Source organism: Anomaloglossus baeobatrachus, chromosome 1 (genome assembly GCF_048569485.1).
Source record: "Anomaloglossus baeobatrachus isolate aAnoBae1 chromosome 1, aAnoBae1.hap1, whole genome shotgun sequence".
Classification (NCBI taxonomy): Eukaryota; Metazoa; Chordata; class Amphibia; order Anura; family Aromobatidae; genus Anomaloglossus; species Anomaloglossus baeobatrachus.
Genome location: NC_134353.1, coordinates 511040853 through 511058474, shown reverse-complemented (window position 1 = coordinate 511058474; position 17622 = coordinate 511040853). Strand labels below are relative to the sequence as shown.

Genomic DNA, 17622 nt, shown 5'->3' with positions numbered 1-17622 from the left:
AGCCGATGCTCTTCTTCAGGCAGTGAGCACTCTGAAAACAGAAGGAGTGGTGATCCCGGTTCCCCTTCAGCAATGGGGTCAAGGTTTCTACTCCAACTTGTTTGTAGTGCCAAAAAAGGACGGATCTTTCCGTCCCGTCCTGGACCTCAAGCTGCTCAACAAACATGTGAACGCCAGGCGGTTCCGGATGGAATCCCTCCGCTCCGTCATCGCCTCGATGTCCCAAGGAGACTTCCTAGCATCAATCGACATCAGAGATGCTTATCTCCACATGCCGATTGCACCAGAGCATCAGCGCTTCCTGCGTTTCGCCATCGGGGACGAACACTTTCTGTTCGTGGCGCTGCCCTTTGGCCTGGCGACAGCCCCTCGGGTCTTCACAAAGGTCATGGCAACAGTGGTAGCGGTCCTGCACTCGCAGGGACACTTGGTGATCCCTTACTTAGACGATCTCCTGGTCAAGGCCCCCTCTCAGGTGGCATGCCAACACAGCCTGAACATTGCTCTGGAGACTCTCCAGAGATTCGGGTGGATCATCAATTTCCCAAAGTCAAAATTGACTCCGACCCAATCGCTGACATATCTCGGGATGGAGTTTCACACACTCTCAGCGATAGTGAAACTTCCGCTGGACAAACAACGTTCACTACGGACAGGGGTGCAATCGCTCCTTCGAGCCCAGTCGCACCCCTTGAGACGCCTCATGCACTTCCTAGGGAAGATGGTGGCGGCAATTGAGGCAGTTCCATTTGCGCAGTTTCATCTGCGTCCACTTCAATGGGACATTCTCCGAAAATGGGACAGGAAGTCGACGTCTCTCGACAGGAACGTCTCCCTGTCTCGGACAGCCAAGGCCTCTCTTCAGTGGTGGCTTCTTCCCACGTCTTTGTCAAAGGGGAAATCATTTCTGCCCCCATCCTGGGCGGTGGTCACGACGGATGCGAGTCTGTCAGGGTGGGGAGCGGTCTTCCTCCACCACAGGGCTCAGGGTACCTGGACTCAGCCAGAGTCCTCCCTGCAGATCAATGTTCTGGAGATAAGGGCAGTGTATCTAGCCCTAAAGGCATTCCAGCCGTGGCTGAAGGGCAGGCAGATCCGAATTCAGTCGGACAACGCCACGGCAGTGGCATACATCAACCACCAAGGCGGCACACGCAGTCGGCAAGCCTTCCAGGAAGTCCGGCGGATTCTGCTGTGGGTGGAAGCCACAGCCTCCACCATCTCCGCAGTTCACATCCCGGGTGTAGAAAACTGGGAAGCAGACTTTCTCAGTCGTCAGGGCATGGATGCAGGGGAATGGTCTCTTCACCCAGAAGTGTTTCAAGAGATCTGTTGCCGCTGGGGGAAGCCGGACGTCGACCTAATGGCGTCCCGGCACAACAACAAGGTCCCGACATTCATGGCACGGTCTCAAGATCACAAAGCTCTGGCAGCAGACGCGCTAGTTCAGGATTGGTCGCAGTTTCGACTGCCTTATGTATTTCCTCCTCTGGCCCTACTGCCCAGAGTATTACGCAAGATCAGGTCCGACTGCAGCCGCGCCATCCTCATCGCCCCAGACTGGCCGAGGAGGTCGTGGTACCCAGATCTGTGGCATCTCACGGTGGGTCAACCGTGGGCACTGCCAGACCGTCCAGACTTACTGTCTCAAGGGCCATTTTTCCATCTGAATTCTGCGGCCCTCAACCTGACTGTGTGGCCATTGAGTCCTGGATCCTAGCGTCTTCAGGGTTATCTCAAGAGGTCATTGCCACTATGAGACAGGCCAGGAAACCAACGTCCGCCAAGATCTACCACAGGACGTGGAGAATCTTCTTATCCTGGTGCTCTGATCAGGGTTTTTCTCCCTGGCCATTTGCCTTGCCCACTTTTCTGTCCTTCCTTCAATCCGGACTGGAAAAGGGTTTGTCTCTCGGCTCCCTTAAGGGACAAGTATCGGCGCTATCTGTGTTTTTTCAAAAGCGTCTAGCCAGGCTTCCGCAGGTCCGCACGTTCCTGCAGGGAGTTTGTCACATAGTCCCTCCTTACAAGCGTCCGCTAGAACCTTGGGATCTGAACAGGGTGCTAACGGCTCTTCAGAAACCACCTTTCGAGCCAATGAGAGAGATTTCTCTTTCACGCCTTTCACAAAAGGTGGTCTTCCTAGTGGCAGTCACATCACTTCGGAGAGTGTCGGAGCTGGCTGCACTGTCATGCAAAGCCCCCTTCCTGGTGTTCCACCAGGACAAGGTGGTTCTGCGTCCGGTTCCGGAATTTCTCCCTAAGGTGGTATCCCCTTTTCATCTTAATCAGGATATCTCCTTACCTTCTTTTTGCCCTCATCCAGTTCACCAATGTGAAAAGGATTTGCACTTGTTAGATCTCGTGAGAGCACTCAGGCTCTACATTTCACGCACGGCGCCCCTGCGCCGTTCTGATGCACTCTTTGTCCTTGTCGCTGGCCAGCGTAAGGGGTCGCAGGCTTCCAAGTCAACCTTGGCTAGATGGATCAAGGAACCGATTCTTGAAGCCTACCGTTCCTCTGGGCTTCCGATTCCTTCAGGGCTGAAAGCCCATTCTACCAGAACCGTAGGTGCGTCCTGGGCATTGCGGCACCAGGCTACGGCTCAGCAGGTGTGTCAGGCGGCTACCTGGTCGAGTCTGCACACTTTTACAAAACACTATCAGGTGCATGCATATGCTTCGGCAGATGCCGCCCTAGGTAGGCGAGTCCTTCAGGCGGCAGTTGCACACCTGTAAGAAGAGGCCGTTTTTTCGGCTCTTTTTATCGAGGTATTCTTTTACCCACCCAGGGATTGCTTTTGGACATCCCAATTGTCTGGGTCTCCCAATGGAGCGACAAAGAAGAAGGGAATTTTGTTTACTTACCGTAAATTCCTTTTCTTCTAGCTCCTATTGGGAGACCCAGCACCCGCCTCTGTTCCCTTCGGGCTGTTGTTTTTTTTGTGTACACATGTTGTTCATGTTCATTGTTCTTTGGTTCATGGTTCAGTTCTCCGAACATCCTTCGGATTGAATTTACCTTAGACCAATTTATAAGTTTCCTCCTTCCTGCTTTGGCACCAAAACTGATGGGCCCGTGATGCACGGGAGGGTGTATAGCAGAGGGGAGGGGTTACACTTTTTAAAGTGTAATACTTTGTGTGGCCTCCGGAGGCAGAAGCTATACACTCAATTGTCTGGGTCTCCCAATAGGAGCTAGAAGAAAAGGAATTTACGGTAAGTAAACAAAATTCCCTTCTTTTGTATTAATATATTTTTAATTCCTTAAAAAGGTTTGGAAGCTTTCTGTGCTGACCCCGTTCTAGTGAAAGCAGTGGAAACCAAGGCCTGTGGTAAAATTCTTGCTCTTGAGATTCTTCAGAAGAGTGATAAGCCTTTGGTTATACTGTATGACACATCAGGGGATGATGATATAAACATAAATGCCATGTGTCTTCGGGAGCTATGTGATAACTCATTGAGTGTACAGGTTCAGGTAAGCCATCTAATATTGCAGCTATAATATTCTAGTAAAATCTTCTTTTGCTTGCCAGAATAGAGTAACAAAAAATTGTTTTAGCATTTTCTATTTTAAGAAAATAAACTTTTGTCCTTTTAACACTTCCTAACATCTGCCATACGTGTACAATTCCATGGGAGGTGCATTCTCACAAACCGCCGTACAGACCAAAAGTTTGGACACACCTTCTCATCTCTAGAACAACTATTAAGAGGAGACTTTGTGCAGCAGGCCTTCATGGTAAAATAGCTGCTAGGAAACCACTGCTAAGGACGGGCAACAAGCAGAAGATACTTGTTTGGGCTAAAGAACACAAGGAATGGACGTTAGACCAGTGGAAATCTGTGCTTTGGTCTGATCAGTCCAAATTTGAGATCTTTGGATCCAACCACCGTGTCTTTATAGAAAAAGTGAACGGATGGACTCTACATGGCTGGTTCCCACCTTGAAGCATGGAGGAGGAGGTGTGATGCTGTGGGGGTGCTTTGCTGGTGACACTGTTGGGGATTTATTCAAAATTGAAGGCATACAGAACCAGCATGGCTACCACAGCATCTTGCAGCGGCATGCTATTCCATCCGGTTTGTGTTTAGTTGGACCATAATTTCGTTTTCAACAGGACAATGACCCCCAAACACACCTACAGGCTGTGTAAGGGCTGTTTGACTAAGAAGGAGAGTGATGGGGTGCTACGCCAGATGACCTGGTCTCCAGTCACCAGACCTGAACCCAATCGAGATGGTTTGGGGTGAGCTGAACCGCAGAGTGAAGGCAAAAGGGCCAACAAGTGCTAAGCATCTCTGGGAACTCCTTCAAGACTGTTGGAAAACCATTTCCGGTGACTACCTCTTGAAGCTCATCAAGAGAATGCCAAGAGTGTGCAAAGTAGTAATGAAAGCAAAAGGTGACTAATTTGAAGAACCTAGAATATAAGACATATTTTCAGTTGTTTTACACTTTTTTTAAGTATTTAATTCCACATGTTTTAATTCATAGTTTTGATGCCTTCAATGTGAATCTACAATTTTCAGAGTCATGAATATAAAGAAAACTCTGAGGAGGTGTGTCCAAACTTTTGGTCTTTACTGTATATAAATATCCAAAGTGCCATCAATGATAAAGGCCCTCCTACCAAGAGCTAAATACTACAAAGATTCAGGAATAATTCCCAGATTAATAAAAATAATTATTTTGAACAAATATTAAAAGGAGATTGTCAGACACGTGAAAACCAAACAGGGCGCCTCCAAAGAAGTGCAAAAGGATAAACACCGCTGCAAGAGATGACTTATGACAGAAATGACATGCACTGCCAATATGTGCAAAAAAATATAGAGTGAAGAAAATGAATTAATGGTTGAGGTGAAGATCACCATGAATACGAAAATTAGGTAGTACTCCTGAAGGTGGTAATTGATTTAGAAATTGTGGGGTTCATTTTCTACTATTATTCCTTTTTACAATGAAAAATTTGGGTCTAAAAACATTTTCTTGTCTTTTTTTTTTTTTTTTTTTTTCTTTTTTGCACGTCACAATGTTATAAACTTTCATAAAGCACTTGTAGAAGAGAGAAAAAAAAGGTTAATCTCCTCTTCTGGACTATACGCCTCCAATAGGCGTATACTTCAGAAAATGGTGCACGACAGAGCACACGTTGACTCAATCTGCTGCATTATAGTCAGTGGCCCCGTCGGTACATCCATCCGAAACCTGTTTTGCTGGGGGTTCAGACGGATCCCCGACAGGACCAGTGAACGGGTAGAGGCACACAGTGTGAAAGTGACCTTATGGGCCAATTAAATACAATAAAAAGTGGAAAAGGAACAAGCATAAGTTAACGTCATGTTAAAAAGAGGCGATCAAAACATTACATCTACCCAAAAGGGGTATCAGTAAAAACGTCAGCTCAGGACCCAAAAAATAGGTAATCACTTAGCAGCAGATCCAGGAAAATAAAAACCATTACAGGTCACAAAAAATGGCGCCATGTGCAAAGTTATTTTTTTTTAATTTTTTTTTAAATTTCTGAAATTTTATTTCACAACTTAACAAATGAAAGAAAACTATACACAATGGGTCTGGAACTTTTTTAGCTGAGAGGCATGAACGCCACATATATTTTAAAATGTAATTCCGTGAGAGCCATACTCGCCAGGGGGAAGTGGCTGTGGTGGAGCAGCGCAGAAGGTCCCAGGAGGCAGGGTAGGCAATGCTGTGGGCTCGAAGGAGGGGGTGTCGCGGCTTAAGAGGGTCAGTGTGCGGAAGATACTGCTGTGGGGTGTGGCAGCGGGCGCTATTAATCTGCCGGCGGGCTGCTTTGAATGTCCCACAGTTGACTAGATCAACTTCAAGAAAATGGCCACGGCACATGCACAGATCGACGCGATGGACTTGAAGAAAATGGTCGCGGAGGCAGATCTTTGCATGTGCCGCCTCCGCATCCATTTTCTTGAAGTCTATCTCGTCAACTGCAAAAGATTCAAAGCAGCCCGTTGTCCGACTACTGCGGGCTCGCCACTGCGACACCCCACGAGCCCGCAGTATTACCGACCCTGCACCACCACTGCCGCACTGGTAAGCCACATGCGGTTTCTATGTAGGACCCCCCCCCACCCCCTGCATTTTTCCACCAGTTTTTGGGGGGAAAAGTGCATCTTACAAGCAATAAAATACGTTTCTTTTTTTTTTATTAAAGATTTGTCCACGAGCCAGATGCAGCCATCAAAAGAGCCCATCTGGCTCGCGAGCCATAGGTTCCCGAGCCCCTGCTATACACATTTAGTATCTGCAGACTCGTACTGACATGAAGAATCATACTGCCAGGTCAGTTTTAGCATATAGTAAATAAAGACCTTAAAAACAATTGTGGAACTGTACTTTTCTCTGACGCCTCATTGGGGGACACAGGACCATGGGTGTTATGCTGCCGATCCATAGGAGGACACTAAGTAGATGCAAAAAGCATTAGCTCCTCCTCTGCAGGATACACCCCCTGGCCGGGCCAGGCAACCTCCGTTTTAGCTTAGTGTCTGTAGGAGGCACATCCTTTCAAGGTTTTGTTATTTTTTGAGGGGGACGGTTTCCCTTAGGGACCGATCTCCCAATACGATGAACGGGCGGGAACACGGAGTGTTGCCTCCACGTACCCCCTCCTGCGACGCTGGATCCTGGGCTGCCTTTTACTGGACGACGGGTCCCACAGACACCGATTTTTCCAGAGCCCAGGGCAGAGGCACAATTCCTCAGCCCCTCTTTGCAGGCTCTGAGTTGATACATTGCACCTGTGTGGCCGGACACAGCAGGCTGACTCTCCTATTTCCACTGCCTGGACTGAGGAAGTGTTAAGGTGAGATTCCCCCCTGACTGGTTTCCCAGACAAAGGGAGAAAGACGGTGCAGGGAAGGCTCCCAGGACTGCTGAATTTACAGTCTTTATTCCCACCATAGCTGGCTGGAGGAGGGGAAAGTCCCTTGCTGATTGCAGGGAATCCTGCAGAGATAATCTAACGGTGGCAGGGGAAGGCTCCCAGGGCTCATAAACTCAGTGTTTATTCCCTCTAGCTGCGTGCTGGCTGGAGGAGGGGGAGTCCCTTGCTGATTGCAGGGACTCCTGCAGAGATAATCTACTGGTAGCTGTGTGCTAACTAGAGGGAGGGGGAGAAAAACTGTCAGAGGCTCCCTTCCCGACATTTTTTACTGCCGACAGCAGGGGGGCACACTGACTTCTTCTTGGCGCTCCTTTAGTGTTAAAAATGCAATAGATTCCCTTATAGCAGCAATCAACCAAACTCTGCATGTGGAGGATCCCCCATCCACTACCACTGACCATTTGGTCTCCTTTAAGAGGGCAAGGAAACCCCAAAAGGTTTTCGCTGATCACCCAGAGTTTCAGGATATCCTCACAAAGCAAAGGGAGAAGCCTGACAGGCACTTCGGTAACCGTAAACTCATGGAGTCCCGGTACCCTGTTGCCTCACCTGCCCCTAAGGGCTGGGCCGATCCGCCCTCGGTCGACCATCCCCCCCGGGTCTCCCGCCTTGCCATAAAAACGCTCCTGTCTTTACCCGATGGTTCCTCCATCAAGGACCCGATAGACACAGGTGGAGCACCTCGCCCGCTCTGCCTTTGAGGCTGCGGGTTCCTCCCTCTCGCCCTCCTTTGCCTCTGTGTGGGTCGCAAAGGCGATCTCGGTCTGGGTAGAATCCCTTAACACTTCGCTTGAGGAATCCCAGTTCCCTCATACCGTCACAGAGGTAACAGCTCAAATTGCCGCTGCGGCGGAGTTCCTCATGCAGGCCTCCATTGATGCTGCTACCTGCGCAGCTTTTGCAGCCTCAAATACCATAGCCATCCGTAGAGCTCTCTGGCTCTGACAATGGCGAGCGGACTCTGCTTCCAAGAAGTCTCTCACGGGCCTTCCCTTTTTTCCAGACCAATTGTTTGGCGAACGTCTGGACAAGCTCATTTCTGACGCCACGGGAGGAAAACGTACCTCCCTTCCGCAGCTGAAGCCCAGGACGACCTTCACCAGACGTCCACAGTTCTTGTTCTGCTCCTTTCGGAACTCATTTGGTTGGGTCGACATCCCGCTCTGCCCCCACCACTAGCCGCAGACTACGCAGGGACTGACCTTCTCAGCTCTCCCCGAAACCCACTTCGTCATGGCAGCCTAGACCGAAACAGTCCAGGACTAGGGAGACTCGCCACGACTTTTTCCCCCCTCATGACTCGTTTTGGCTTCCCGGAAGACACACTCATTGTAGGAGGTCGACTGCGGCTCTGTCAACACATCTGGGCTGCCGCCTCAGACGACAAATGGGTGCAAGACTTTGTGTCTTCTGGTTACCACATAGAATTTCGGACCAGACCCCCGAGTCGGTTCCTTCTCTCAAGCCCCCCAAAGACTCGAAAATGACGCGAGGCCTTTTTCTCAGCAATCCACTAGCTCCAAACAGCAGGAGTGATAATACCCGTCCCGGACGATGAGAAGTTCAGGGGTTTTTATTCCAACCTCTCTGTGGTCCCCAAAAAGGATGGGTCAGTTCGACCCATCCTGGACCTCAAACACCTGAACAAACATGTGTCCCTAAGGTCCATTATTACATCCATGGTCGAAGGGAAATTCCTCGCCTCCATAGATATCAAGGACTCGTACCTGCACATACCCATCGCTCCAGATCACCAAAAGTTCCTCCGCTTTGCAGTTCAGGACTCCCATTTTCAATTCGTAGCCCTACCCTTCAGCCTTGCCATCGCACCAAGGGTCTTCACCAAAGTCATGGCGGCCACCATGAGCGCCCTTCATGCCAGGGGAGTAGTCGTTCTCCCTTACTTGGACGACCTCCTCATCAAGGCCCCTCCTTCCGCGACTGCTCAACCAGCGTACAGATCACCGTGGACACCCTATCCCGCTTAGGGTGGCTACTGAATCTAGACAAATAATCCCTGGTCCCAGCACGATCCATCACCTTTCTGGGCATGTCCCTGGACACCCGTCGGGGCTTGATCTATCTCCCTCAGGACAAGGCGATCACTCTTCGACAAGCGGTACGCTGCCTTCTATGTCCTCCGTCTTGTTCCATTCGATTCATCATGAAGGTGCTCGGCAGGATGGTGGCGGCTATGGAGGCAGTACCTTTTGCTCAACTGCATCTCCACCCACTGCAGCTAGCCCTTCTAGCTGCCTGGGACAAGAGCCCCTTCTCCCTGGACAAACATCTTCACCTGACGCCTTCAGTCAGGTATGCACTCCGCTGGTGGCTTTGGTCCTCATCCCTATCGAAGGGGAGATCTTTTCTCCCAGTGAACTGGCTGGTGCTGACCACGGAGGCCAGCCTCCTAGGCTGGGGAGCAGTGTACCGGCACCACACTGCTCAAGGACTTTGACGCCCCAGGAGTCTTCCATACCCATAAACATCCTGGAAATCCGTGCGATCTTCCTCGCGCTCAGAGCGTTCTGCCCTGTGCTAGCGGGTCGTCAGATTCGAGTCCAATCGGACAATGCAACAGCTGTAGCCTATATGAATCGGCAGGGGGGCACCCGCAGCAAAGCGGCTTATCTCGAGGCCCACAAGATCCTCAGCTGGGCCGAATCTACGGGGTCAGTGATATCAGCGGTACACATACAGGGGGTAGAGAACTGGGCAGCAGACTTTCTAAGTCGCCAAGGCCTGGCCGCCAGAGAATGGTCTCTCCACCCAGAAGTGTTTCTACACATCTGCACTCGCTGGGGCACACCAGACGTGGATCTAATGGCCTCAAGGTTGAACGCAAAGGTACCCGCGTTCATAGCCAGGTCACGCGACCCGCAGTCCATCGGCGCGGATGCTCTAGTCTACTCCTGGCACCACTTCCGCCTGCCTTACATATTTCCACCTCTACCCCTGCTGCCGCGGGTAATCAGGAAGATCAAGGCAGAGGGAGTCCCGGTGATACTGATAGCACCGGACTGGCCCAGGCGCGCCTGGTACACCGAATTAGTACAAATGCTTGCAGACGTACCGTGGCGCCTTCCAGACATCCCAGACTTGCTGACCCAAGGGCCCATTTCCCATCAGAACTCCAGAGCCCTGAAGCGGACGGCATGGCCATTGAGACCTGGGTATTAACAAGAGCGGGATTTTCCCCCGCGGTTATCTCCACCATGATCAGCGCCCGAAAGCCTGCTTCATCCCGCATTTACCACCGTACGTGGAAAATCTTCCTTTCATGGTGCAGAGAAACTAACGTCCAGCCTATGCCTCTGGCCATCCCCAGAATTCTCGACTTTCTACAGTCTGGCTTGCAAGCGGGGTTGGCTCTCCGTTCCCTTTTAAAGGGCTGCGGGCTCATTCCACGCGAGCAGTTGGCGCTTCGTGGGCCATTCGGCATCAGGCTTCAGTGGAACAGGTGTGTAAGGCTGCGACCTGGTCTAGCCTACATACTTTTTCAAAGCATTACAGAGTCTATACCCAGGTTTCAGCTGAGGCAAATCTGGGTAGGAAAATTCTGCAAACGGCAGTAGAGCACCTCTCTCAGTAGGCACTCCAGGCTGTCTGGGACTGGTTCCTAGTCCTTGGGTTGTGTTGTCTTCTTTTATTTTTTTTTCCCACCCATGGACTGCTTTAGGACGTCCCATGGTCCTGTGTCCCCCAATGAGGCATCAGAGAAAAACGGATTTTTGTGTACTCACCGTAAAATCGTTTTCTCTTAGCCATCATTGGGGGACACGGCACCCACCATGTTGCCCTGTTAGGCTTTGGTTCTCTCAGTACCTTATTTGGTTATGACTCTTTTTTTTTTTTTTTTTCCTCATGTTCCTCCGTTGAGAAGTTTTTACTATTTATTTATTTATTTATTTATTTTTTTCCTCCTACTGCTTGTGTACTAAAACTGAGGTTGCCTGGCCCGGCCAGGGGGTGTATACTGCAGAGGAGGAGCTAATGCTTTTTGCATCTACTTAGTGTCCTATGGATATGCAGCATAACACCCATGGTCCTGTGTCCCCCAATGATGGCTAAGAGAAAACGATTTTACGGTGAGTACACAAAAATCCGTTTTTTGTTGTTTTTTTTTTTTGTAATTTCATGGCACTTGTAATTTTGTTTCCCATACAATATGGGGCAGAATGAATGGTGTCATTCAAAAGTACAACTCATACTTCAAAAAACAAGCCCTCATGGCTATGTTGATGGGAAAATAAAAGTTCTGGCTCTTGGAAGAAGGCGAGGAATAAAGGAATATTGCCGGATGGTTAAAGGGTTAAGCACCCTCTTTATTGTAAAGGTTTTTTTTGCTTTGCTCAATCATTGTATAATAGAGGTGTCCAACAGCTAGGACCCTCAGACAACAGCTGCAATGTGTGGCAATCTGGTAGTACGTGTTCAGTTTCTCTGCAGCGCCCCCACAGGACATATTACATATTGCCTATTCCAGTTTAGTCCTCAGCATAATGTAGGACAGGACAACCACCACGGCTTGTGTGCTCAAACATAATCGTACCACAAGCTATGACGAGTCTTGCTGGTGAACTACCTAGTTAAACTGTTAAAAGGTACCTATATTTTTTTCTGTTTTATAAATATATATTTTAATATGCACTGAACTGTTCTGCAGATCATTGTGGGTCGGTTTACTCAAAAGGCTTCTCACGCTCCGCTCCTGCACACGTAGTACGGGTTTATACTATTGAGAGCCACTACTGCCTCCTGAGCAGCACATATCTGACAATTTTTTTTTTTAAATGATTGGTGGGGTCCACAGGCCCTCACTGTTTTACAGGGTATTTCAACACCTAGCACATGCTTAAAGGGAACCTGTCAGGTGCAATATCTACCCAGAACCACAAGCAGTTCTGGGTACATATTGCTAATCCCTGCCTAACCGTCCCTGTATACACTAGCATAGATAAAGAGATCTTTAGAAAAAGTATTTCTAAAGAGCTTTTACCATATGCTATTGAGTGAGGGGACTAGTTCTCTGGGCGTAAGTACGCCCACAGGGGCGACTAGCAAGGGAACGAACATGCTAATTAATATGCAGTGTCACAGGATGATCTCACTCACCTCTCCGCTGTCATCGCGTCTGATGCTGGATTTTGTCTCCGTGTGCATGACCCCGGCGTTTGGGTCATGTGCACTATGAAGCCGGGTGTACGCGTCCAGGCTTTAAACGGAAGTAGTGCGCGCTGACCCAAAATCCAGCGTTGGGCGGCGATGGCGGCAGAGAGGTGAGTGACATCATCTTGTGACGCTGCGTATTCATTAGCATATTAGTATGCCCACAGGCTAATGGAGCCGACTAGCCAAGGAACCAACGCCCTTGGGACTACTGTCCTCGATCATTAGTATACGATATAAGATCTTTGGAAATACTCTTTCTAAAGATCCTTTTATCTATGCTAGGGATAGAGGGACGGTTAGGCAGGGATTAGCAATATGCATCCAGAACTGCTCGTGGCTCCGGGTACATATTGGACCTGACAGGCTCCCTTTTAAGTGTAACCTGTCAGCTGATTCATGAGATCCAAACCATGGGCAGCATGAATCTGACTCTGGCTGTGTTTATTGCTAGCGGTTTCAGTTGTGATTTTATTTAGAATTAAAAACCTGATCTTGAAATGTGTTTTATACCGAGCTATTTAACTTAGGAGAAACTTTGGTTTATTTCCAATCTTTTAGGTGAACACTTCATACACAAATGTGATTGTGACCAATGTTTGTTCTGATGGTACATTGTTCTATCAGATCCCATCAAAAGGTCTGACCAAACTTCACGAGACACTACAGAAGATTGAAACTCACTTTGATTCAAAGGTATGTCCAGGTACTGTGTGCTTCTGAATTCTAAATACATAGACTTACATTCAGCCACCAAGACAGAACTAGAGTATGAAACTCTGGAAAATTCACACGATTTAGTCTGGTGTTGCACTTTTTTTTTTTTTTTTTTTTTTTTAACATTCTGCAACTTAAGCCCGCTTTACACGCTACAATATATCTTACGATGTGTCGGCGGGGTCACGTCGTAAGTGACGCACATCCGGCATCGTAAGGTACATTGCAGTGTGTGACTGGTACGTGCGATTGAACGTTTAAAACGTTCATCGCACGCACATCATTCATTTCTCTAGAATTGTGCATCGTACCCGGGGTAGCACACATCGCAGTGTATGACACCCTGGGAACGATGAACAGATCTTACCTGCGGCTCCCGGCCAGCAATGCGTAAGGAAGGAAGTGGGCGGGATGTTTACGTCCCGCTCAGCTCCGCCCCTCCGCTTCTATCGGCCAGCTGACGCGTGACGTCGCTGTGACGCCGAACGTTCCTCCCACTCCAGGAAGTGGACGTTCGCCACCCACAGCAAGGCCGTATGGATGGGTAAGTACATGTGATGGGGGTTAATCGTTTGTGCGGCACGTTCGACAAATTGAACGTGCCACACATACGATGGGGGCGGTTACGATCGCATACGATATCGTATGCTTAATTGTAAGGTGTAAAGCGGGCTTTAGCTATAAAATGCAATAAGAGACAATCCGTACATTGCATTTACTCGAAAATAATAAAATTAAAAGGGCCAGCTCAGAATGCAAAAAATAAGCAGTCACACAGCCCCAGATCCCGAAAAATGAAAGCATTACAGGTTTCCGAATTTGATTTTTCGTCACTTAAATAGAAAAAAAAGATTTATACATGTTTATCTGCATGATTGTTCTGACCTGGATAATCATAATGCCAGGGCAGTTTTACTGTATAGTGAACATGGTAAGTAATTTAATATAAAAAAAAATAAATTGTAGAATTGTAGTTCTTTGCAATTACAACACTTGGATTTTTTTCCCGCTTTCCAGTGCATCACATAATAAAAAATAATTCAAAAGTACAACTCATCCCACAAAAAAGACCTGATAGGTCTATGTAGATAAAAAAGTTATATCTCTTGAAAGAAAGAAAGAAAGAAAGAAAGAGAAAAAAAACGAAAACGTAAAACTGGAAAATCGCTCAATTGTGAGAAGGTGAATAAAAAGTTGATTATGACCTCCATGGCATTAGGCTTGTGTTCTGGAGTTCAATAATCATAGAAGCCCTGGCGCTGTGTCTGCTTTGTGACACGAATAATAACCTCTGCGTCTGATGGGCCACATTGGCTGCCGTTTAGGTGAGAATAGCGCTGCATGTAGCCTTACTTCTGTACGATGGAATAGTTTGTTTATTCATATTGATACATTAGTAAATCCTTGTTTTCCTCTTTTTCTTTTAGACTGTTACTTCTGATTTATTTGTATCCCTTCCATTTTGTGGAAAAATAGGCTTGTTATTGAACAAGGGAAAATGGGCACGTGTGCAGGTAAGGTCATTCGTTACTTTGTGTGTTTCCTCTCTGTAAATCTAATGTGTAATGTAGAAAATGGATGCTGTATCTTGTGGTATATCCTAGATTGTAGGGGAAGCAGTCAGTAGCATTGTGAGCTTAGGAATGTAGAAAGTAGAGAGCCCCAGGGGCACCTGCATTGTGAGCTTAGGTGTATAAAAAGTAGAGAGCCCCAGAGGCAGCTGCATTGTGAGCTTAGAAGTGTAGAAAAAAAAATAGAAAAAGGAGCGCATGTGAAGGATTTTCGGGGACCGATCGTTGTGATCTGGTTATAGCCGCTCACTTGGAGGGCTTGTGCGAACCTGCACAACCTCGGTTTTAGCGTGGATAATGTAACTGAATGCATGCCCAGACGCTGTTCTGGCTGTGTTCGTCCGAACGGGGGCTGTGTCTTTACGAAGATGTCATGTGACCAATCACTTGGGATCCTCACGCCGCTGATCCAGATTGAGATTACAGCCTCCACCACAAAAGCAACTCCTGCCGTGGGTCCCACAAGGGGAAAATTGGTATGTAGAAAAAAGCATGTCACGGTGCAAAAGGAGCGCTAGAGAGGCCAGATTAGTTTGTAGCTTTAAAATATAACTTTCTTTGTCGCTCCATTGGGAGACCCAGACAATTGGGTGTATAGCTTCTGCCTCCGGAGGCCACACAAAGTATTACACTTTAAAAAGTGTAACCCCTCCCCTCTGCCTATACACCCTCCCGTGCATCACGGGCTCCTCAGTTTTATGCTTTGTGTGGAAGGAGGCACACATCCACTCATGCATTCTCAGATTAGTTATATCGGTTGGAAGAAAAGAGGACCCCCACGGGGCCCCCGGCATGTTCCCTTCTCACCCCACTATGTCGACGGTGCTGTTAAGGTTGAGGTACCCATTGCGGGTACAAGGCCGGAGCCTCATGCCGTTTTCCTTCACCATCCCTTAGTGGCTCTGGGAGAAGTGGGATCCTGACCGGTCATCCATTCACTGGGACCGGGGCTCCCTCCGCAGCCCCTGAGGGAATCTGCTGGACAGGAGTCTATTTATCCTCAGGGACCGGGCCCTGCATCCATAAGGTACTCTGTGTCCCCATGGGGACTGTGCATGGAGCGCCTGCTTCCCGGACGCTACAGCAGCTGCTGATTTGTGAAGGCCGGGGGACTTCCGCGCCGGACCTGCCTGTCAGGAATAAGGGCGGGACGGCCGGCCTGATGTCGGCAGTGAGGGCAGGAACATCCTCGATGTGTCCTCCCCCCCTCACTGATCACTGTGGGGACTCCAGATTCCCGCACTTTTCTAGCACCGCCCACGGCTCCACTCCTCCCCTGAGAGCTCCGGCAGCCATGTTTTTTGGCATTCTGCCGGTGGAGGATTATCTGTGAAGAGCTCTGCAGCTCTGGGACACCTAAGGCAGGGAATCTGGAAGACACACTCCGCTTTTAGCGGTCGGTAAGCCACACCGGTCACCCGGTGCTGGTCCCCCCCCAGGGTGCCGGAATAGATACGTGTTTATATGCATATTTCTGTTCGGTCGGGCTGTATACCCCTTCCCATATACCCTCAGTGATCACTCTCCTAGGACACAATAGCATGTCGTCCACAAGGAGCAAAGGTGCTAAGGCACAGGGTTTTTTTTGCAACCTGTACCTCTTGTAGGGCTATGTTACCTGCGGGTTCCACCTACCCTCACTGTGAGCAATGCTCCACCCCTGTTTCGCTTGTTCAGCCGGAGCCTAGGTCACTAGTGGACCCCTCGGCTCATGTAGACCCACCTGCTCCCCCTGTCCAGGCGGCAGGGACAGAGTTTGCTGCGTTTTCTGAGAAACTCTCTGAGTCACTTTCACAATCCATGGCTCAGTCTATGGACAAATGGTCTGCCAAACTGCTGGAAGCTTTGCAGTCCAGACCGGTCCTTACACAGGTCCCGGTCCCCATTAGCTCGTCGCCTCCAGGCCCCTCTCGCTCCGCGCCGCAGCGCGCTCCCAGGTTGGGCCCTAGGTCCCACGCGGAGGAATCCTGCCCGGAACACAGTCCCAGACAGACTAAGCGGGCCCGCTGGGAATCTTCCCCGACTTCTTCACGCTGCTCGGGTTCCCAGCTCGAGGACTTTCTGGAGGACGAGGCGGACGTGGCAGCTCAGGGCTCTGAACCTGACGTTGCACTTAATCTTGATACACCTGAAGGGGACGCCTTAGTAAATGATCTTATCTCATCCATCAACCAGGTGTTAGATCTGTCTCCCCCGCCTCCACCTATAGAGGAGTCGGCTTCTCAGCAGGAGAAACACCAGTTTCGGTTCCCCAAACGTACACGCAGTGCGTTTTTCGATCACTCTAACTTCAGAGATGCTGTCCAGAAGTCCAGAGCGGTTCCGGACAAGCGCTTTACTAAGCGCCTTACTGACACACGTTACCCCTTCCCTTCTGACGTAGTTAAGGGTTGGGCTCAGTGTCCCAAAGTGGATCCTCCAGTCTCTAGATTAGCGGCTAGATCTGTGGTGTCGGTTGCAGATGGCTCATCGCTAAAAGATGCCACTGACAGGCAGATTGATTTCACCAGGAGCTCTATCTATGAAGCCACGGGCGCGTCTTTTGCCCCGGCCTTTGCAGCCGTGTGGGCACTACAAGCTATCTCAGCTTGTCTGGCTGAGATTAATGCTGTCACACGTACTTCTGCTCCGCAGGTTGCGTCTCTAACTTCTCAAGCGTCGGCTTTTTCTTCCTACGCCATGAACGCAGTCCTGGACTCTGCTAGCCGTACAGCGGTGGCATCCGCTAATTCTGTGGCAGTCCGCAGGGCCATGTGGCTGCGCGAATGGAAGGCAGACTCTGCCTCCAAGAGGTTCTTAACCGGTTTGCCGTTTTCTGGCGACCGATTGTTTGGCGAACGATTGGATGAGATTATTAAGGAATCCAAGGGAAAGGACTCTTCCTTACCCCAGTCCAAACCTAAGAGACCTCAGCAACGGAAAGTCCAATCGAGGTTTCGGTCCTTTCGCCCCTCCGCCAAGCCCCAATCCTCTTCATCCAGCAGGCCGGAGAAAGGCCAGAGGAACTCCTATGCGTGGCGGTCTAAGTCACGCCCCCAAAAGGCCGCCGGAGGCGCTGCCTCCAAGGCGGCCTCCTCATGACTCTCGGCATCCCCGAACCGCATCCTCGGTCGGTGGCAGGCTCTCCCGCTTTTGCGGCGCCTGGTGGCCACACATTCAAGACCGATGGGTGAGAGACATTTTGTCTCACGGTTACAGGATAGAGTTCAGCTCTCGTCCTCAGACTCGGTTCTTCA

At 49.5% G+C, this 17622-nt stretch overlaps 1 protein-coding gene across 1 annotated transcript in view; it reads left to right on the top strand.

Annotated features, from left to right (window-relative positions):
* The window catches only part of TDRD7 (tudor domain containing 7), a 168829-nt gene that overhangs the window by 107935 nt on the left and 43272 nt on the right, over positions 1-17622 (top strand). The window contains exons 10-12 of the mRNA XM_075316121.1: positions 3276-3478; positions 12660-12794; positions 14243-14329. Coding sequence (XP_075172236.1) covers positions 3276-3478; positions 12660-12794; positions 14243-14329 — 425 coding nt within the window. The remainder of the gene's footprint in view (positions 1-3275; positions 3479-12659; positions 12795-14242; positions 14330-17622) is intronic.